Below are 14763 nucleotides of genomic sequence, written 5' to 3'. Positions count from 1 at the left end.
AGAGGGCCACGGATTCACATTTTACAAACCATGCTCTCTCTTTAAAGTCTCATTACATTTACTTGTTTGTTTGTTTGTTTGTTTGTTTGTTGTGCGTGTGGAGGTAAGACAACAACTTGCAAGAATCGGTTGCTTCCTTCCAACATGTGGGTTCTGGGGATTGAACTCGGGTCATCAGTCTTGGCAGCAAGCACCTTTTCCCACTGAGCCTTTTCACCAGCCCCATGAACCACATTCTTTCATAGAAGCGAGTGCACCCTGGCTGGCACATGGTACTCAGTGGCACCTCCAAGGTTCTTAGACCTTGACAACCTTTGTTATAAGGGATGGGCTGGAACATTGCTTAACCAAACACACCACAGTAATCAGATTTCAACTGAAGAGTCCCCAAACACACGAGCTTCCGGTCTTCCTTGATTGTATGGCACTAATCCTCAGGGGACGAGCTTCTGTTTTGACTTTGCTTTCCTGGGAGCAATTCCAGGCCACTCCAAACACATGCGCTTGACTTTACTATGACAAGTTTATGGAGATACGTTCTCAAGTAGACTGTATGAAAAGAAAGAAAACTTGCTATTTTCAACCTCAAATCTGTCTTTTAGCCAAATTGAATTTGAGCTCATAGAGCAGGAGACCAAATTCTCAGCTCCTCTGTTTCTTCTTTAACTAATTATCCCCAGGCTTTAACTCTTCAAATGGCTTCATGCATCCCATTACCAAGAGCCGCCTCATCCCCGCACTGAGACACATGCACAGATGATCTTTACAAACCAATGGTTCAAATCTTGATTCCACAAACTCCAGAGGCAGCTCACTCTTTACTTACAGTAGGATTTTCTTTAATTCTTCAAAAAACTTAAGACTATAATTCACCATGATTTTCTGAAATAGGACTTTATGAAGCCCCTTATTTGTTGTGATTATATGAAGAATGTATTTGTAGACATCCTCTTGTTTTAAAGGAAAACAAGTATGACTGCATATATATCAGTAGTTGAAGTGACTACTGATAACTCAAGGAAGGCCGTCATCCTTTCTTAGCACAGAGGACGCTGGGGGGCTTCTCTTCGCTAGCTTCTGGGTTTCCTTTTAAATGTATTAACAAAAATGGAGAACAGCAGTATTTACCCATAATCTTCTAATAATGGTTCCAGGAAGTGAGAGACTTCTGGGTTTATAAAGTAAAGGAGGACATGAGATTTGGTGGGCAGCAGGAGCAGTAAGGAGTTCTGTGGTTGTTTGGTTTGGTTTGGTTTTCTGCAGCGGAGCCCTTCATCTTATGTGAGGTCTCTGGGGGAATTCCGTGAGCTTTTTTATCTTTTCTCTATTTGTATCTCTGAATATTTGCTGTTAGACTCAGATCCATGCTATCTGCGTGCATTAAACTGCTAGTTGACAGCACAGATAAACCAAGTGCATTTTTCTATCTTTAATTATTAAGTTGAACAGTTTAATAATGCAATCCTCCGACCGAAAAATGGATTGTGTTCCAAAGTTCATAAATGCATGGTTGGCTGAAATCAAAATATATTTCTCCAGGTTGAGGATGACAATAAATGGCAGGCAAGCCCAGAATCCAAGCTTTACTCCTACAGAACCTAATGCTCGGGCCTCTGAGCACCTGTAAGCTTTCGGCAAAAAGTTCACTCAGGACACAGGAATGTCAAGAGAGTCCATCTCTGCAGCTCATTGAAACCCCGTCACCTAAAAGGCTGTGGCTGAGGCTGAAGCATTCTGAGCTTTACAATCCTAGCATCTAAGAGACTGAGGGGAGTTCAAGGCCAGCCCAGATTAAATCACATGAAACAAACACTTCTCTAGCAGCATGCAAGCCATTTCTGGCTCTGGGGAATAGGAAACGGGACATGTCTTCTTTAAGATCCTCTGCACACTCTCCACCCTCCTCAGCCAGTTGCTCCTCCGACGCCATCACCCCTTCTCATCCTCCCCCAGAGCAATTCTCTTGTTACTGGGTTACACATATGCACAATTCATTCAGAAATTGCTGGGAATTGCTGGGGTCCTATATGCTCCTAAAACAAGGTCCTAGCATCTTCACGAGGATCAAATTATAGGCTATGACATCCAATACTTTTGTTTCACTCCATGTCATAAGTATAGATTCTCTTCTGGCCTCTATATGAGCTGTTCTTTTCTCTAAGCCATTTGTCTTAAATTAAATAAACAAATAAATAATAAAAATAAAAAGCAACATTAAAAAATCACTGTACTTTTTCATTCTAGTCTTGAAGGACCAAACAAAGATTAATGGTAAAGTATATTTGATTATAGGGAGGAACTCGATCACATCCTGGGAGTCTGGAGTTTAAAATCAAGGCAGAAATAGGATAAGCGATAACTATGTCTGGGTGGTGGTGTTGGCAAGAACATGAAATGAGAAATGAACTTCAAAAATAACTTCAGCAGAAAAATATACTTAATAACCTTTCAATTTAGGAAATGCCAACTGTACTGGAAATACCTGAAAGCAGTTTTAAAGATTTTTATTTTATGGCTTGGAAAGGCATTATAATATTGAATACTGAGAATAAGAATGCAGAACGTTTTCTAAGCATCTGATGTACAGGCTAAGAAAAAGCCTCAGCACGTGATGGATGTAATGATAGGGATCGCTGCAAAAGCCACAGTAACTTCCATGCTTTTTCTTTTATGAAAAAATAAACAGGCATGTTTTAATTATTCACTAGGATGCTAATATCAAACCAACAGCTTTCTGCTGCTTCAGTGCGACATGATCTACAGCCCCTCCCAGGCCGTTGACTATCTGGAGCCTCCTCAGCTGTCCCTGCCCAATTTAGCAGCTTCTAAGCACAGGAAACTTACTTTCCGATGCCCCAGTTGGTGATAAATTTTTCACAAAAAGCAAACGAGTACACTACTCATTGTTGGGCCACCAGTGAGAAAACATCATCCTGAAAATTGAAATAAAAACATGATCCGCCTTCCCTCTCCCCCCATCACTAGAGCACTGGTAGCAACCAGATCCTCATCTGGACTTCCATGTTGGACCTGGTCCATGTGTTCTAAATAGAGACGTGGCCTATTTATCCTCATGGCTTTTGCTAGATTAAAAATCAAAAAAACAACAACAAAAAACTATTACTGTTTTCCCTTGTTACATGTACAGAAAAGTAAAAGGACAGCCAGTCTATGTCACGTAATGTCACGTTCTGTAATGAACCCAACCAGGGTGGGCAGTGGAGGGTCTTATACAGGGAAGCAGGGGCCCTGATTCTTTGATTCTTGGATTGCAAACAACATGGCTTCTCCCAAATTCTATGTCCCAACAAAACCACATTCTGTGTTGTTTTGCCTCTGGCGCCTCCACCCAGGATGTGGCCATTCTCAACTACTACTGCTTTCACTTCTAACACATCTAACACGTGATAGTTAGTGTCCAACTGTCAACTAGGCATTCTCTTCTCTACCTGGGAAGAGAGTCTTAAGTGAGGAGTTGCCTAGATCAGGCTGGCCTGTGGGAATGTCCTGGGGTGGGGTGGGGCTGTCTTGATTGTTAAATGATGTGAGAAGACCCCACCCCCGGTGGGCAGCACCATTCCTGGGCAGGAGTTACACACGGGACTACATACATTTATTTGACTGTACTCTTTCCTGTGAGGGACTACAACCTGGAATTGCCAGCTGGATAAACCTTCTCCCCTCAGCTGTTAGTTGTAAGGGTATTTCAATAGGAATGCAACAAGACAATGCCCCCCAGCCACCCCTGCTCCTCAGGGCCTTCTTGGTGCCATCTCCTGGCCAGCCACACTCCACCTCTTCCCCACACATGCTGGAGCAACTCTAGCTCTGGGACGTGCAGCCTCTGCACATTGCTACGACACAGATCCCACGACTTTCGACCTGAAAGGCCTTCCTTCACCTCCGTCGCCTAAAACCCTCGCAAGCGCCACCAGCTTTGCGAGTTCTTTTGACTCCCTCCAAATGGGTTAGCTGGCGGAGGTGTGGCCCCTTCATTCCCACAGAGCAACTCAGGCGCTCCAACTTCCACACCAAACTCAGAGACGGGGACCTTTTTACAGGCCAGTCGCCAGGTCACTTATTTTTCCATCCTCATTCTCTCTCCTAAGCCTTCCCTCGGCCCTAGAGTAGCATCAAGCAAACATGGGAGCTTGATTAGACACTTTCTGGATAAGCCGACGGAGGGAAGAGCATCCCTAGGTGTTCAGGTGGCCAAAGGGTATTGTCTTAGTCAGGGTTTCTATTGCTGTGAAGAGACACCATGACCACGGCCACTCTTTATAAAGGAAACATTTAATTGTGGTAGCTTACAGTTTCAGAGGTTGAGTCCATTCTCATCATGGAGGGACATGTGGTACTGGAGAAGTAGCTAAATGTCTGGCATCGTGCAGACAATAGGAAGTGAACTGTCTCACTAGGTGTGGCTTGAGCGTATATGAGACCTCAAAGCCCACCCCCACAGTGACACACTTCCTTCAACAAGACCTCACCTATTCCAACAAGGCCACACCTCCTAACAGTGCCACTCCCTTTGGGGGCCATTTTCTTTTAAACGCCACAGGTGTCCCTCCACCCTTGACTAACCACGTTCTTCCCTCCTCAGCCTTCACTCTGAACCTTACCGATCAATCCCTCACTCCTCTCCACTCCTCAGCACAGCTCAGAACTGGGCAAGACCCCGCACAAACTCCACACCTAACTTGTAGAAGATGGGAGGGCAAACATTGGTCTGCTTTTACTGCAGCAAAGGTCAACAAATGATTTTGAAAAACTAGAAATACAAAATCATGTCATTAACAAACAACAGCAATGAAACAAAACCCACTATTGCCTGTGTTGTTTAGAGTCTACACTGTACTACAGAATGGCTGATGTGGGTCTAGCCTTTGGATTGCACACTGACTACAGAATGGCTGATGCGGGCCGAGTCTTTGGATTGGCCTAAAGAACAGCTGACCCCACAGAACAGTGACTCTCAAAGAACACAGGTTCGGCCTGCCAAGCAAACAACTTAGAGAAAAACTGTAGAACAGCTGATTTGTTCTATGCTAACTACCAAGGGTCCTGTCTAAGCCCGAGACCTTCTCTAACGGACCGCTGACAAGACTTCTCTAACTACAGGGCTGGCAAGAAGACTCCTGACCTTTGTCTTTGGACTCCAGGTCAAGGTCTTGCCTGCCCAATAGCCACACCCAGGGCCATTTTATAAATCCTTCTGAGGAACCAGAACCACCCCCATTTCCACCCAGGACCAATTGACACCAGAATGTGCAGTTGGATTTGTCAACAGTTTAATCACAAAGCCCTTCAGGAAACCTGCATACAAAGTTCTGCCAAAGAACCTTGGTCTAGACTGCGTTCTCTCAGTAGCTCAGCTTCTATAAGGGTTTATATAGTTTAGTTCATCGTGAGTTTGGCCATTTTGCATTTCAGGTTTTCTCACTACAGAATGAAAGGTATGAGGTTAATAAACTCTTTAAAAAACAAACAAAAAATATTACTTTGGTGAATATTTTTCCATTTTAAAGATTTATTTTTATCTTACATGCATGGGTAGATATATGTCTATGAACCATGGGCCTGCCTGGTGGCCTTGGAGGTCCGAAAACGGCATCAGATCTCCCGAAACTGCAATTGCAGATGGTTTCGAACTGCCATGTGGATGCTGGGAGCAGCACAAGTGTCCTCTGCAAGAGCAGCAAGTGTTCCTAACCGCTGAGCCATCTCTCCAGCCCCTATTTTTCTTATACACACTGTACAATCCTAAGAGTCTTCTAAGCATTTCAACCTAAATTATCTATCTGCTTATTTAACTTCGGCTAGGGATTGAACTCAGAGCCTTGCACATGCCAGGCACTCTAGCCAGGGAGCTACATCCCCAGGCCGCCACAGTTAACTCACAAACACTCAGTTAGTCTCTGACTGGCAAGTCACTGGGAAAGTCAATGAACAAGTAAAGATCTTTTTAGTGACTTACACACAAAAATGTCGCAGGCTCAATTCCAACTTGAAGACCATACTTCCCATTTGCCTACCTAGCTCCTGGGAAGACAAAAATTACATATGAGGTCACTGAAGTTTAAGGACTCTTTAAAAAGCCACGTTAAAACTGAACAGAAAAAGTGTCCCATGCTGTAGTCCCCTCCCTCCGATCTGCAGTTTGGGTCAGTTTAACAATGTCTTTTTTCCCATTAGGGCCAGGGCCACAGAAGTAAGCTGATGATTTCCAGAATGTTCCCCTTGCTACCCAAGTCTTCTTACTGACTAGCTGGCAGTTGAACACAGAGGGTCCTCTTTTCTTTCTTCTGGAAATGGCAATAGAATCTATGGCTTGTGTCAGCCAGTTTTCCTTCATTAACATTACTTCCCACATTTAAAAAAAATACAACTTTTTTCATTCATTTGTTCTTATGAAGTAAACCTAGAAATCTTTAATTTTTTTAAATCAAATAAAGAAATATTCCTCCATGCAGAAGAAAAGAGAACACAGGAGAATCTCTGACTCCACTTTATAATATTACGGTACGCGGTGCAGTCTGGTGTCAGTATTTATTTCCAGTCATTTAGTTTATGATCGAGAATAACTTTTGATTACTGATGCTCGTAGTATTTCTCACTCTGTCTTGGACTGTTTGAGGATCTGTATTTTTATTACAAAGTCCAATAAAAATAAAGTGAAAAACCCACAGGTCCCAAAACTGATTCCTGGCTTGGGCTGTATGTCACTCTTTTCCAATCTGGAAGGTATTTCCTCTGCCCGTAAGTCTCTGTCGCTTGCTCATAAGCAAATTTATCTCCTAATGCCTCATTCTTTATTTTAGCCATTAATCTCCCATTGAGAATCTTACCAAATGCTTTTTGCAGATAAAAATATTTAATGTTTACTAGATTTTCCCATTCCACATAACATATATTGCTAAAATGGGGGGGGTATCAACCTTTTGTCCCCAAATTCAAGTTTATCCGTTTGATTCTACATGTTTTCCTCAGAAGCAAGAAATCCTATGTCTTTTGCTATGGATTGAATTATGTCCAAACAAAACTGTGTCAAATTTGTCCAAATTATATCAAATTTAAAACCCTACATTCCTCCAAAAGTGAGCTTATTTGGAAACGGGGTGATGGCATTTGTAATCCGGTAGGATGAACCCACCCTGAGGGAGGTGGACACTGTCTGGCTGGAGTCCATGGAAGTCTCGGGCTCACAGAGAGAAGACGCCATGTGACGGCAGAGGCTGCGGGTGGTGTGGTGTGACCACCAGTCAAGGGAAATCAACAGCTACCTTCTTTCCTTCCTAGAGCTTGTATTCCACACTCAGCAAAGGACAGCAAGGCAGGGGGCAGGGTCAGCCTGCCGAAGCAACCCTTGTGGGGGTAGACAATGGGTGTGGTGAACAGTCTGCAATGTCTGTTTGGGGGCCTGCATTTAAATTTCCTCCCCGATGGGATGGCAAGTTAGTTTTCACCCTGTAAGCGGTTTAACTTCTGGGCCTAGTTAGGAAGAATCAATAAGGCACCCTTAGAGCCATGCAGGACCCCAGCTTCTGCGCCTCTCCCACTCTCCCCTGAGCCAGACAGCAGCTCCCTTTTGCTTTGATCAAAAAATCAACACAACCCTCGCTCTCCCTTCCAGATCCACCCGTGAACTCTTACAAACGTCCACCTCACATCACTGCCTCGCAGGGCCTCAGAGCTGTCTTGGCAACGCAACTTCTCGGTCACAGTTACAGGCTGTTAGCCAGGCCACAGCATTTTAACTCAACTGAGACCACGGCCACAACTACAGTGATTTGTGCCCAGAACTAAAGTAGATTCTTGTCCCCCATCCCACAGCTGATTCGGACACAACGTGTACTGAGGACTACTCATCAGTCATGTGACTACACAGACCCTTCCCGCGAGCCCCTGCAATGCTGCTGTCGGTCTGTCCACACCATATACCTCTTCTAAATAGATCTAATAAATAATATAGGGCAGTCCACCTCCGTGTCCCCCTTGAGCCCCAAACCAGAAACCTTCCACAAATGGATCTTCTAGCACAATGCACCTCTATATTCTTATGCTTTCTCCAGTGGTAGATCTGCAGTAACAGCTTATCTTTTCATAAGTGAAACATGTTTGCTTATGAAAAACAAGATCTGATTTTAAAAAGGAAAAAAAAAACAGGCTGGCACACCACAGGGATCAGAACGCACCATCTGGATCAATACTCCTTGAGCAAGGAAGACATGCAGCACGTGACAAGGGACTCGTGTGACTTGTGACAATCTTCTGATGTCCTGTGAATCATATTCATCATATTTAAGTTTTAGGTATTAATTTACTATTAATCACTGCATGGTCTTAATGTTCCGGCTTCTTGTGACCCAAGTGAGCTTCCATGACTTTCCCTTTCTGTCATCATGTAATGGCCTCACTTACATTATTTTCCTCTTCACCTCACTCTTCCTGCACTACTCCGACCTTACTAGGCTGAATTTCCCATCACCCATCCCCCTGGCTCCCGCTTTTCTTTTTTTTTTTTCTTTTCACTTCTATTTCCTCCACCTTGCAAAATTCTGGCCAAGTTCAAAACTCATTCCGCATTCCTTCAAGGTGCACTCTCCTCCGGTCCCGTTTTTTTTTGCGAATGCTTTCTGCACAGATCCACATCAGCAGTTCAAACCCAATGACATTACGATTGCATCTTCAGTGCGTCGCCACTCCAAACTTATTTATCACGCCTGTATTATTCCTGAAGATAAGGTCTAGAATAACCTGGAGGAGAGCTCGTTAGCTGTTGCCTGTGTGCGGACAGCCCTACGTCCCCAAAGATAAAGGCAGTTCTACATCCTCACGCACTCAAAGGGTGCAGCGGCTGGGCTCCGGCAGGAAGCACAGCAGCCTGCTTTCGGCTTCTCTTCCCTGTGAGCGCACCTCCGTACCTCCGCTGCTATCATGCCATCGTTTATGGACTGCTTGATGAAAACCAAGTGCAGCTCCTCCCCACCCCATTCTCTTCCCCTCAAATTGCCTACTCCTCCCTAGCTCTTCCTTTATTTGAGTTTCTCACCAGATTGCCACTAATTCAATCAAAGGCCCATGCAAATCATCCCCTCCAGAAGGACCTCTGATTCTCCCTCTCCAAGCCTCGCACTGGCCCTAACAAATGCCATGGGTGCAGAATCTCTGGGGCAGGTGTAAATGAACTATTCTTTTTACCTGCTTTTTAAAGTTGATTTTCACTTCCCTATCAGGTGCCTGGCGATCTAGAGCCATGTGATAATTTCATTTGGCTGCCTGTCAGAAAAGCTCATGTGGCTGCTAGAACTTCTAGGTACAGAAGTTACGAGAGGCAACAGGTGTACAAGGCCAGGAACTGTACCAAAACTATAGCTCCTGGTGAGTCTTACCCAGATCCCTTTTACAGCTCTCTTTTCTAATGAGTTCATATCTAAAACTTTCTAACAACCCTCTAAATACAAGCTCTGGGATGGGTACAGAAAAGCACATCTGAATGTGACATCCCCTGTAGCATGAATCTTAAAAGTTCTTATTAATAAAATCAAACCTGAGCCAGGTATTGGGATGAACTGGAAGATCAGAGAACCAGAACAAGCCACAGCTACCTCACCTCGCCGGATCCTCAGCTGATCTTGTTTCCTCAGACTGGAAGATTCTGAGTCCTCTTCCAAATGGCTCTCAGCTGAACTGTGCTAGAAGCCTGAATGCTTAACCAGTCAAATGCTTCTAGTTTCTGGTCCTCACGCCTTATATATCTTTCTGCTTTCTACCACCACTCCCTGGGATTAAAGGCTCGCTTTCTGGGATTAAAGGTGTGTGTCACCATGCCTGGCCGTTTCCAATGTGGCCTTGAACTCACAGAGATCCAGAGAGATTTCTACCTCTGGAGTGCTAGGATTAAAGGCGTGAGTGGCACCATTTTCTAGCCTTTGTATCTAGTTGCTGTTATGTCTCTGACCCCAGATAAGTTTATTAGGGTGCACAATATTTTGGGGAACACAATACCACCACAATCCCCTGGGAACACAGTCAACTGCTTTTGGAAAGTGATATTCTGAATAATGCCTCTAAGAGCCTAGCAGAAAGATTCAGTTGTGTCTCCTTTCGTACTAATAGGAGAGTACAGAAGGCTTGCTGAGATTGCAATCACTTGTAAGGTTACTGACATAGTTTACAATGTATTCTCATACCTTAATTCAATTGTTTGATAATCACATTACTTTAATTGCGCATGGTCAAGTCATGCAGGGGAAGAAGAGCCCAGCCCTTCCTCTAACTGTGCTTCTTCACCAGAAACATTCTCAAAGAATATTCGACAGCTTCATACAAAAGTAGGATTCGAATCATTTAGTTGACGACGACACGACACGGGTGAGTTAAACAAACGCCACCCTAGCTCACACCTGTGGGATGGCATTAATCTACACAAAAGGGCAGATGTGAGAACTTCTCGAGGTCCCGCCTCTTAATACTAGCACCTGGGCTGATGTGAAGATAGGGGGTATTAAAACTGGTGTGTCAACAAGGGTGATATAACTCAATGGTAGAGTACTTGCACAGCATGTGCCCTGTTTGAACCCAGTTTCAAATCGCAGGAACACACACATACACACACACACACACACACACACACACACACACACACACACACACGCGCGCGCGCACACACACACAAAAATCTAGTTTGGTCCTGATGGAAACCAGGAAGGAGGTTCTCAGAAAACTGAAAACACAATTGCTGGGTAACCCAGCTGTATCACAGCAGCATATACACCCAAAGAAATCAAAGTCAACACAAACAGAGACACCAGTGTGTTCATGTTTACTCACAACGGCCCAAGAATGGAGCCAGACTAGATGTTTAAGAAAAAAAAGCAGCATCTCTACACACTGTGACTTTATCCAGCCACATCCTTTCTCTATGTGGACTCAATACACTTCTCCTATGAAAGCAGAAGAGGAACCATTAACGTGTGGGAGGTGAAGAGGTCTAAAAGACAAGGAGGGTAAGAACAAGAGACAGTAATTCTCATGTATAGAATATATGTGTAAATGTATGTATGTATACACACACACACACACACACACACACTAAGCAAGGCAGAGGGGAGCTGGCTTTAAGGAGGGAGGGAAGGGACAGATGGTAGGGCGAAGGACGAGAGAATAATGCAGAGAGGCAGTATGAATAGAGTCCAGTGATAATTGTGTTTGAAAATTTCATCATGAAGCCCACGATTTTCTACACCAGTGAAATGGTGTTCTTATTCTTCTGGTAAAATCCGAAGAATAAACTGGAAGTGAGCCTGCTGCTGTCCCCACAGTATGTCCTCAGCAGACCAGGCAGATAAGGAAATGAACCAGACAGACAAGAGGGCAAACTGAACAGAAAGCAATCGGCGGGGGCAGTTTTCTAGCCAGTTGCCCCTGGGGTAGAGTGGGTGGAGGTGGCCCAGCGCCCCCTTCCCTCTGAGTGGCAGGTGCAGAGAGTAGACTGGCTGACCGTTCAGAGCGCACATACTTTCTTTGTGATGGTGTCACAGTCGGGGTAGGAGACACCTCAAGGGTGGCTGGGCTGTGGCCCCAATACGTGCCTCAGCCTTGTGTGCATGCCGACAGAGCAGCACCCGCAGGAGCAGAACCACAAATGGCTGCGGGCATACAGGATTGCAGTTCCCAGCAGGTGGCCTCAACTTTTACTTTGTTGTCTGGACTAACAGTCTCCTGCTTTGTCAAAGAACACAAAGGGGGACCACATGTCCAGCTCCCACACTGAGAGCCTCTACACAGTCCCTCTGAGTTACAGGGAGCCTTTTGCTACTGCGGACCTTTGAACACCAGCAGCCCAGAGAGCTCCACTGTGCAGAGCACTCTCTTCCTACTTAGCCTTGGATTTTTAGAAACTCGGCGACAAAAGACACAAATGGTCAAAGACATGACGGCATCCAGCAGCAGTGACCAGGCCCTAGCGCCCTTAGAGTTCCAGGGCCCGTCCACTAGGCCCGACAGAGCATTCAAGAGGCACACAGAGTTTAGATACCTATAGGGGCACCACAACGGATGGCCTGAACCAGAGAAACCGGGCACCTTCGTCCCGATGCAGGGCCCCTCCAAGTCCAGCTCTCACCCCCACACAGTAAGGCATGCCATCTAATAGCGACCTAACCGAAAGGATTTGGGGCGCACGGGGAGAGGCTGAACCAAGCGGTGCAGGAGGAACGGTGGAGGAGGAACGGGGCCGGACACTGGTGTGGCTGTACTGACGCCCACCGTGCTGGGGACGGCCATTTCGGCCGACGGCCTTCTAGGCAGGGGCCCAACATAACGATGAAAAGGGTCTGGATGCCAGCAGTCTACGGAAGCTTCCAGTCGCTCTGCACGGCTGATCCCAAGGGGTGAAGGAAAATGAGATGGCAGAAGGCACAGACAGGGACCCAGGAAAGTCACTCCATCGGCATGTTAAGGAAGCAATGCCATCCCCAAATCATCACTTCGGAAAGATCATTTAACAGCACAAAGGTGAGAGGACTGCGAGGGGCCAAAAGTCGGGGCAGAGAACTGCTCGGAAGTCGTCCAGTCGGGGGTGGGGGAGACACGGCCGCGGAACCGCTGGTGTTGAGGAGGTCAGAAAGGGAACTGCTGAACTCCAACTAGAAAGCTCACAAGTGGATCCATCGGCTGTGCGTGCACACAGCAACGACTCGACTTCTACGTGAAAGCGTGAAAAACAACTCCACGCTAATTCTTATTTATATTTTCAGGAACAAAAGCAGAGGCCGCTTCAGAGAGCACAGAGGCAGACCTCGGAGAAAAATTCAACTCTTAACTCACAGAGAAATCCTGCCCAGCATGTGCTGATGAATGAATAATCAAATCACACAAAAGGCAAATTGCTAACAAGAGCACCATCTACTGCTACCTAAGGATAGTGCAGGAAAAAAATGCCACGCGCAAACAAACAAGCAGAAAGGTGTCTGGCAGCCCAGAGTCTCTGACCACCTCACTCTGTGTATGTACGCATAAAACGTCTCATCTCTCCTGCAAAAAAAAAAAAGGGTTTTTTTTTTTTTCCCCAAGGGGTTAGCACTTTCAATAACATGCAAATGATTTCATTTGCTCCTTTCTCCTAAAACCCTCAATCCAGCAGGAACCCCGTCTGAATACATAAAACTCACCTGCCATCATTGCCACCAGGCTGGCTTTGTAGACGTTGGTGAGAGAGCCGAGTTCTCCTGTGGCTAAGATGGTCTTGAGATGAGCCTCCCCACAGGCCTTCCGGAACTGACTGATCTCATCATAGAGGGCTGGGGAAGAAAATCATTGAGGCAGTTACAAAGCAGACAAGCGCTTGGCAACCCTTCAGAGCCAGAGGAACCCACTTCAGATTTAGGAAACATAAAACATTTGTCACTTACTAAACATCACCCCAATTTAATATCGCCCACAGCATTCTGCTACAGTTCACATCCTGCTACAAGGAACACCAGTTGCCACCATGAAACTGTTTCTAAGCCCTGGCCTAGGGGTCTAGAGTAATAAAGCTTCTTAAATATCATTATAAGGACATGCAAATTATAAATAATTTCTACCTTTTCCATATGATTATGACCTGAGGGAGAAAATAAAACCAAATTTATCTGCCACTCATATAGTTACTATACCACTTTCCAAGCTAGAGAAAAAAAATCCTGGGGTTCCTATTAATTCTACTCAAAGGGGACATGTTCTCCTATTAGAATATAAAGTAACTCTTTCTTGGGAAATTATCAATGGTTCAGCAAGAACAGGCTGCCCACTACTGAAGAAAGTTCACGCGCATAGCCCTGACTAGGAGGTGAAGCGCCTGGCCAGCTAACGCTGGATGTAGATGACGAAAGCTATTGGTGTGTGCCCTGCCGTGGCTTTCAACTGATCCCAACCCAAGGTCACTTCAGGCCTTCGAGAGCTCCAAACAGTACCGGAAAACAGCCTGATGAGTTGATTAAACAGAAAGACAGACTCAACAGACAAAGACGTGTGCACATACGCATACGACAAGATCAATTAAGGAAAGCAGTTCAAGGTAACAGAGACCAATGAGCAACAAAACAGAAACAAAGATATAAAGATACATAAAACAAAAATAAAAATACTAGTAAAAAATCAAAAATGCTGGTAAACAAAACCAGTGTGTATCAAACTTTTCAGAAAAACTACTTAACAATCTTCTGTCGGTGATAGTAGGGATTTTAGCTTTAGCAGCCTATCATAGTGCCCACCTGACTCTCTAAACTCAGGAAATGGAAAGTCCTACCGTGAGGACCAAAGTGGTGTGTCTTAGGGGAAGCTGTTTTACACACAGGTGCCAGGTAAGACTGAAGACTTGCCACCACCAGATTGTCCCCACAGGGCTGATGTGACACCACTGTCTACCTCCAGCCCCTGCCCATTTCACCTGACTTGTGGGAAACCCATCTGACCTAAGTGCCCACCATGACACCTGTACAGGAAGGTCTTAAATCATAACCTCCTACAGTTGATATCCTTAGAACTCAGGAGAGTCACTCTGGGTGAAAAGATGTTTCTTGGTACTGAATCTAAACAGAGGACATTGTTCTTGAAGAGCAACAGGCAAGGTGACTTACGGTCTAAAAACCCAAGAATGCTAACCCGAAGTTAACTTCCGACTTAAAGCTCTCCAGTAAGCTAATACCCTGAAAGCAGGCTTCATGGCAGACAGAGGGGAACTGAAAAACCGGCAGGACCTCAGGCAACATTTCTCTC

The 14763-nt window shown here is 45.2% G+C and overlaps 1 protein-coding gene across 1 annotated transcript in view; it reads right to left on the bottom strand.

Moving 5' to 3' along the window:
* The window catches only part of Dera (deoxyribose-phosphate aldolase), a 79405-nt gene that overhangs the window by 24679 nt on the left and 39963 nt on the right, over positions 1 to 14763 (bottom strand). Inside the window, exon 6 of the mRNA XM_006976500.4 lies at positions 13176 to 13304. Within this exon, the coding sequence (XP_006976562.1) occupies positions 13176 to 13304 (129 nt within the window). The remainder of the gene's footprint in view (positions 1 to 13175; positions 13305 to 14763) is intronic.

Source organism: Peromyscus maniculatus, chromosome 3 (genome assembly GCF_049852395.1).
Source record: "Peromyscus maniculatus bairdii isolate BWxNUB_F1_BW_parent chromosome 3, HU_Pman_BW_mat_3.1, whole genome shotgun sequence".
In the NCBI taxonomy this organism is placed as follows: domain Eukaryota; kingdom Metazoa; phylum Chordata; class Mammalia; order Rodentia; family Cricetidae; genus Peromyscus; species Peromyscus maniculatus.
The sequence above is the reverse complement of the archived record's forward strand: the minus strand, read 5'-3'. Positions and strand labels throughout refer to the sequence as shown.